The sequence below is a fragment of the Glycine max genome, chromosome 20 (genome assembly GCF_000004515.6).
Source record: "Glycine max cultivar Williams 82 chromosome 20, Glycine_max_v4.0, whole genome shotgun sequence".
Classification (NCBI taxonomy): Eukaryota; Viridiplantae; Streptophyta; class Magnoliopsida; order Fabales; family Fabaceae; genus Glycine; species Glycine max.
In genome coordinates this window covers 5,776,645-5,784,761 of record NC_038256.2, presented here as the reverse complement: position 1 = coordinate 5,784,761, position 8,117 = coordinate 5,776,645, and the positions used below count along the sequence as shown (strand labels likewise).

General features: G+C 29.5%; 1 protein-coding gene across 3 annotated transcripts; it reads right to left on the bottom strand.

Moving 5' to 3' along the window:
* On the bottom strand, positions 1-2,387 carry LOC100816806 (uncharacterized). 3 transcript variants are annotated; one of them, XM_014772319.3, is made up of 2 exons: positions 1,777-2,387; positions 1-1,680 (listed from the first exon to the last, which is right to left on the bottom strand). In XM_014772319.3, exons 1-2 carry the CDS (start codon positions 1,815-1,817, stop codon positions 441-443), a joined length of 1,281 nt encoding a protein of 426 aa, XP_014627805.1. In that variant the 5' UTR covers positions 1,818-2,387; the 3' UTR covers positions 1-440. The 3 variants fall into 3 exon arrangements, with proteins under 3 accessions (XP_014627805.1, XP_006605572.1, XP_003556743.1); XM_006605509.4 differs by having other exon boundaries at positions 1-1,973; positions 2,071-2,387; XM_003556695.5 differs by having other exon boundaries at positions 1-1,973; positions 2,107-2,387.
* Positions 2,388-8,117: the final 5,730 nt, after the last annotated feature.

Sequence of the window (8,117 nt, the reverse complement as noted above, 5' to 3'; positions counted from 1 at the left end):
TGAATAAACACATCTCAAAATGCTCCATGATTTCAACAGCATAGGTAATTAACAAAAGAATTCGCATGACTACATTACAGAGAAAGAAAAACAGTCATGAAGGTATCATCTTTTTTGGAGTACAGTGGTGCACTAAAATACAAGATTTTATAAACGGAAGGTTAAGCAACACAGGATTAACTAAAATCTGTCATAATTGATAAATATCATCAGAGAAACTGAGGTACCCCGTGTTACAATAAACTAAACAATTCATGTGGAGGCAGCATCAAGATATAAACATTTTTTTTTAGTGAATCTGGAGTATTTCCGACGGAAAGCCGGAGACTAATCATTAGAGGCATTGAGATCCATTAAAAGGATTAACATCTCTTAATCCTGGAGATCAAATCCCTAACCACATTCTTTTGGCACTCCACACATGTTGCGTCAAGATATAACTAGAAGAATGCTCGGCTACCGTAAAACACACGTGATCCATCCTTTTTCTTATCAGTTTCTAACTTACTGCTATTAGGATTTTGAATCACACCAAGTTGACCTTCACTTTCAGGTTTGTCAAGGTCCATTGGAAGCTTCATTTTTGCCAAAGACTCAGTGAATTGTTGCATGCTTCTCATGTACATGGTAACTATTTGCTGCTGCATAGCTGATTGCTCAGCCTCCATGTTGATGTTCCCTAGTGAAGCAGAAAAAACTTGACCAAATCTTGTAGCTTCTGTATTCCTATCACTATTGATCTCCTTTTCCTTGCTTGACGAGAACTTTGACTCCTTGTCATCTCTAGCTCCACTTTCTTTCTTGGAAGTTGGGGTTTCTGGACTGCCACCAGAATTCTGACAACCTTCAACTGTGATTGAAACATTGAAAGAATTTGATGAGTCACCCCTCAAATTATTCTTTTCCTCAACTGAATCACCTGAGTTTCTTTCATCACTTAAGCTTGTAGTAGTAGAGGTAGGGAACACAGGATTCCGAATGGTCTCATTTGGAGAAGTGGACTCATGATTCTCATCTGGTGCAGTCACAGTCATTTCATAATCATCACCTTGAGGAGAAGCACCGAGGTGAAGAAATGGTAGCAATCCCACTGAGTAATTAGGCCTTGAAGCATAAGAACCATAAGATTCCAAATTGAAGTACTCAGAAACCATTTTCTGGTTCTCCTTCATCACACTAACATCAGGAAATTCAATTCTAGAATACTCAACTGGGTCTGACATATCTTGTGAAACTTTTGGATCAAGCAAAACAACTTCTGAAGATATGGATGAATTAGTAACTGATTGTGATATGGGATTCACAGTGGAACTGATTGAGAATGATGTGTCCAAAGAAAGTGTTAATTGGACAGTTCCAGCAGGACAATGGAAAAGATCAGTGGAGGAAAGGCTATAATCTTCTGTCACCTTTCCTTTGCCAACAACTTGTGAAATTTGGACCAAAGCAAATCCCAAAAGCTGGTCTTCCAAGTGATTTCTTGACCTACTGAACATCCAAATCTCACACTTGAGAACAGCATCCATCTGGGTTATCTTCATCTTCAAGTTTTCATTGAATATTGGGTGTTTTCCACCTCCATTTATGATTCTGGTGGAGAGAGTCTCATCAGGGTTGTATGTAAGAGAGAACTTAGCATACACATCCTGATTATCATAGATGCATATGTTATGAATGTTCCTAGCATGATGAACATAGATATCAAGAATCCCTGAGAACTCTGCATCATCGTCATTATCATCTGTATGATTCACTGTGTTCGAGTTTGGGTTGTACCTGAAGCTGGTAGTTTGATGACTCTGATTGAATGAATCCATTCTAACCTGTTGTTACCGCTTGAAACTTTGTTCTATATTAACACAAACAGAGTTGATATAGATATTTTAGTTCATCAATGATCATGCAACGAGGATACTTAATTCTCCAATTTCCTATTTCTCTTCTGGATATATCAGCTACAAAAATTCAGAACCCTGATTTCATTTGAATAACAAGCTTCAAATCAGTGGATAGTTGGAAAGAAAGAAAGCATGTAAAGGGTTAAACAGAACTTGAACAGAGTTTTCTAACCTAGTTGAATGAGTAATAACAGAGACTAGTTAAAACCTGGTTCTAGATGTAAACAGGATGATGTTTTTGAAGGTTGAAGATGTTTGTCAGATGAATCCAAGAATTCAGACACAAAGAATGAAAGAAAAGTGTGTGTCTGAGAGAGAGAGAGAGAGAAACAGTTAAGGTTCAATAAAGTGTGTTGTTTTGATGGAAATGGAATCGGGGATTAAGGAGCTTGTTGTGGCAGTAGGTGGAAAAATGAAGGATGAAAGCATGAAAATGAATAGGGGAGATTATGATGACGTAATGGGTTGGTTGGATGCCACTCTTTTCTTAGATTGCTTTGCTCTTTCTTTTACTGGTATGAAATAATTATATATAAGGATATACTAGTGTAGCTCCAATAAAGGGGAAAAAAATGATGGAAAATCAGATGATTTGAACACGCGTAAAAAATGTCACTCAAAATATTATTTTGAAGAGAGTTGATTGTATTTTAATTTTAAAGAAGAGAGACAAAGAAGAATGTTGAAGAAAGTTATTATTTAATGATCTCATGATATATAAGATCTTTGAGTATCCATTACATTACAAATAATTAAGTGTGGGTGGTAAAATAATGTTTGTAAAAGTAACTTCATTTGTAATTTTTTTTTTATTTAATCTCAAAATTCGTGTACAGCAAGTTGGATCGGAAACCAAAAATATGATCTTAGTCTTTAATTAAAGTGAGACATCATGTAATTTATGTACTTGATTCATTAGTCAATTTTGAATCTGCTTGGATACTTTTTTTAAAGTAATTCTAAGAGAGAAAAATAGAAACAAATAAAATATTTTTTATATAAGTTAAAATTATTTTTATGTATAAATTAAAAATCATCTTTTAAATAAGCTAATAAGATAGTGATTATACAAATTACTATATCAAAAAAGAGATTCTACCAATTAATGTATAAGCTAATATTAACTTAGTTCTTCTTTTCTGAAAAAAATACTTAAAGCAAACATATCCTTAACTAATAGGATAAGCCTTTTGTTGTGAGTTATTAATCTTTATTTACGGGTGGGAGACAGAAGGGTTTTTTTTGTTTTTTTGTTTTGCTTGACAATGCAGTTTCCAATTTCAGTGACTCACTTTCTCCACTCAGAGTATTGGTATTGAGGACCCGCACAAACCCAATTAGTCTACTTTGCATGATGAAAACGTACAAAAATCTCTAGTTATTGCTTCTATAAAATCCGGTGGCATAGTCACTCTTTTTTCTTGTGTTTCCTTTATGAAATACTGTGCATAATTTAAATTAGCAATAGGGATTGAAAAGTGTTATGGGGGAGTTTACAGAACCTAGCTACAACACAAAGAACCGTTGTAGCAACTCTAAAAAGCCTCAATCATCATAATATAGCTATTATGATCGAGTTCAAATCCATCAAGTTCGAAGTACGTTCTAGGCATTTGCTAGCGGAAGTACAAAAGAGAGAATAAAAAACTTTAATCACAAGAGAGAATTCATATTTTAAAATGAACATAAATCACTATAACCATAATAAAATATATTAAATATAATTCGTATAAAATTTAAAAATCATAATTATAAAAATACAACTAAAAGTGCCTAAAATGCTCATACAATACTGACATATATAGTACATAAATAAAATTATTATAGCGCAACTCAACCATATTTAAAGATGAATGCGAGCGACACACTGCTCTTTTTAACCTTTTTCTTATTTAAAAATTAAAAGAGTGGTGGCACACTTTCTAAATAACTTTTTTAACACACATGCAATTTTTAGTTAAAGTTTATTGAAAACAATAAAATAATGAGAGAAATTCATTAATGAAAATTGAAATTGGTCAAATTTTAAAATTTTTAATAAATGTTTTTTAATCAATAATCGAGGGTTCAAAAAAGAGTGTTAGAGCATTTATTATTAGTATTTCTCTTTAAAATATTTACTATATTTCTTATGTGATTGTTGGATTTCGGTTTGTCCGTCACTAGTATTTGACTTAGTTTTTGATCTTGCTAAAGAATTCAACACATTAGACTATCTCGAGACAGGTTGAATTTGATCAACCTTATTGCGTGAAGATCACTTTTGGAGAAGATTTGAACAAGATATCCATTCAAGTTTTAAATTATTTGAGAGAAAATATTATTTCAAATCAATTAAAATTTAAATATAATTAATTGTCAGTTTTCTTTTAAAATATTGACATCAACAAATGACTTACTCTCCTATTCATTTAACTAGGAGGGTAAATGGATTAGGTCAACTGAAAAGGATCTTGGTCATAGCTTAGAAATGTTTCTAGTTTATCAAACTATATTTCAAAACAAAAACAAAAATATTTATATAAATATTTTTTCTTTATAATTTTAAATTATTATCAAGTTTTATTTAGTGACCAAATATTTTGGTTAAAATTAAAAATATACAATGCAATAATCAATATAAAAAGGATTAAGAAGGGATTTCAAGTAAATCAGTGAGGACAAAAATAGAAGAAAAAAGGCTAGTCGCTCATAAGTTAATAGCTAGTTAAAGTAGCTTCCAAAAATATACTAAAAGATATTAAAATAAACTCATATGTACCAAAGTAACTTATAAACTAGTTAAATTCATTTATAAGCTACTAGAGTTAGAATGACTTGTTAAACACACTCAAAGCCTTTGATATGTATACAATATTAAAAGTATAAATAATAAATTTAAATGGAACAATTAAAAATCTTGATGTGTAAAAGAAAATTTCGTTTATAATTATAATTTGACAATTTTAAAGAATATAAAAACAAAAAAAAATGATCCTTAAGTAACTTGTGATAAAGAAAAAGACCATACAACAAAAAATTAATGTCCTAATATTTAAAATGAAAGCTCATATATATATATATATATATATAAAAGTTGATAATTTATTTTTAAAGCACAGATAATATGTTTATATCAGTAACATGTTTTGGATCATCTTGATAGACTTGATTTTTGTAACGTAATTTTGTATGTGACCTTCTGGAAAAATAATTTATGTTATCACATAATATTCGTCAAAATTATTTTTGATATAATACTATAACCGTAGTTTAACTAGAACATTTATTTGCAACTAATATTTGGAAGAAAAAAGAAGTTCAACCATCTTTACCTAAATTAGCATTAAGCTCCCTAATAGTGAGTTAAGAAACTAATATTTGAAAGAAAAAAGTTCAACCTTCTTTACCTAAACTCCCTAACTAAACCGTAGTCACAAACATTTTTTTTCTTAAAATAAATAATAAGTCAGCCACACAAGTGATTACATTTATCGAACCATCCAACCAATCAGCACTCACTATTAGCTAAAAAATGAGAACACAATAAATTTTATCTACAGTAAGTTTTATCTTAATACTTTTTCACGTCGGTTTGTTTTTTCTTTCTTGATAAAGGTTTGTTCGAATCTAATAGTATAAAACAAATTTATCATATATTATGAACGACGGTTAAGGGACCGATGTTGAAATCTGACATTCTACATCGATTTTCAGGATAACCGATTTCTACATCGGTTGTCTTGAAAACCGATGTAGAATGTCAGATTTTCAACATCGGTCGTTCAAATAACTGATGTAGAATGTCAGATTTCAACATCAGTCATTCTAATAATCGATGTAGAATGTCTAGAATTCTACATCGATTTTGGCCTGAACCGATGTAGAAAGCTAAACATATCTTTTAACTCTTCATGGTATTTTGCAAAATTCTTTTTAGTGTTTTTATATGACAGCAGAGTAGCTGACACACAAAATTGCTGTCAACGAGTGTACTCCATAATATTTCACAATAAGGCCAAACAGACAAGCCTTCATGTGACAGCAAATGCACAAATGTGAAAGAAGTGAAATTTTGTTATAATTAGTAAGCAACTCAAAGCAGTAAAAAAATCAATTCAAAAAAATTATTTCTTTCTATGGTTTCTACAAGCTGGATTTTCTCTATATATCTCTGTCTCTTTGGTTTGTACAAGCTTCATAATCTCCAATGTGATGTATTTTGCTGGGAAGAATCAAAGAACTTGCCTAATAGAGGGTTAGTCCATAGAGGAGATCAAGCAATGATTTCTAAATAACTCTTAAAATGGATTCAGTTGTTCCTTTGTTTGAAGCATGATATTCTTCTTTTTAAGTTTGAAAACTTCTCACTCATCTTTTTTCCTAGTCCTAAAGGTGTTCCCAGCATCTGAAGCTATATAGTAGTTTACAAAAATATAATTTATTCATAAAAGAGAACAAAAATGAGAATTATCAATCATTGGTTCCATAATATTATATAGTAGACTGATTTAATTTGGTCATGTATTTCGTCCTTGCTGAAATTCTAGAGGAGTTTATCATCATATGAATTGGCTATTATAAATTAGTTTCACTCACAAATATACCTAACCAAGGATCTATTTTAATTTTTTTTTATTAAAATTAGTTTCACTCACCATTTAGTTTTATATGTTTCAATATAAATTTTTTACAACATATAAAAATTATTATGAAACTTAATTTACACTTGCAATCTAATTACATTAATAGCCTAAAATTATTTCTACTAAAATTTAAAATAAAGGGAAATCCTCTGAAAGAGTGAAAATACATTGTTTAATTTTAACCAACATACATTGTTTACATACATTGTTTAATTTTAACTAACATACTAAAATTATTTAATAATATATTATCACAAATAATATATTTTTAAGAATGATAGGATTCATAATATTAATTTAAGTACTCATTTTAATAATTTTAGTATTGGAGTGAATTCTTATTTAAAATACTTATATATCTATATTAAATTATAATACTCAATAAATTATGAAAAAACTCACAAGCAACTATACATTATTTATCGTCTAGCATCATCATATGCCACTCTAAAATTATTAGCACCGGGAAAAGGAACTTCGTGCCTCTAAAATTTTTGAGAAGTAAAACTTAAGTTTTAGTCCTACCGAAAGTATATACTTTTACTAGCTTTTATAAAGCAAAAGAAAATCACTTGACAAAAAATCTAATATATATCTTCTTTATCTAAAGTAGAAAAAAAAATTAAAATTCATTTTAAGCATCACTCATCATTTTATCAAATCACGGAAAGAATGACAAATCAGAGCAATTAAAACTTAGCTTTCATCCATTGTCATTATGTTAAACTTTTTGTTTTCCTAACCAGATCAATTATATGGAGCTTAAAAATGGAGATTCTAGGAGCTTAAAATCCACGTGTGAAGGTAAGTTAACGATGAAAGAAATAAAGAAATAAAGCACCATATAGATTAGGTAAGTTAATTCGCCATTCATGAAATTAACGTGTGAAAGTTAGTTAGGTTTATTCTCTCTTTGGAGAAGGCAGTGACAGAGGGAGTGCTGATACCATTGCAAGATTATCAATAAACACATATGCTAAATTAATTAAGAGTTAATTTAACTAACTACAAAAGAAAATCTAACCGTGTACAACCAACCAACCAAATAAAAATAAAAATAGAGAGAAGTTTAAGAAAGCTTACCTTGGTTAAAAAGTTGCCTCCACCAATTTTGAGCTTATCGACTTCATAGACAGTGGCGTGAAGAGTCCCATGGAGCAGAATTTGTGCCATCAGTTGTGATTTTTATTATTATAAATATGTGATTTTTAATTTTTAATAATATAAAACAAATGCTATTATTATTATTATTATTATTATTATTATTATTATTATTATTATTATTATTATTATTATATAGAGGCAGTTAAGAGTCTTTTTAAGAAACTAGGTATCAGTGGCAAATTTTTTTTTAATATTTGATGTGATATGGTATTCAAGATTTAAATTTAAAAAATATCTTAAATCATCACTTGTTGAATCCTCTCATTGGCATAATTTATATAAAACTGTTCAATATAAAATTAAAAGACATTATAATTTGCAAAGCTAGTATATGTATTATTTGATCTAAAATTACATACTGGTTCAATATAAAATTATAAGTACAAGTTACTATTTAATACAAAATTATTTGATCTAATATATTTATTAT

What these genes read in the sequence shown, in the direction of transcription:
- LOC100816806 (XM_006605509.4), bottom strand. Translation starts at nt 1,817, where the DNA reads ATGGATTCATTCAATCAGAGTCATCAAACTACCAGCTTCAGGTACAAC.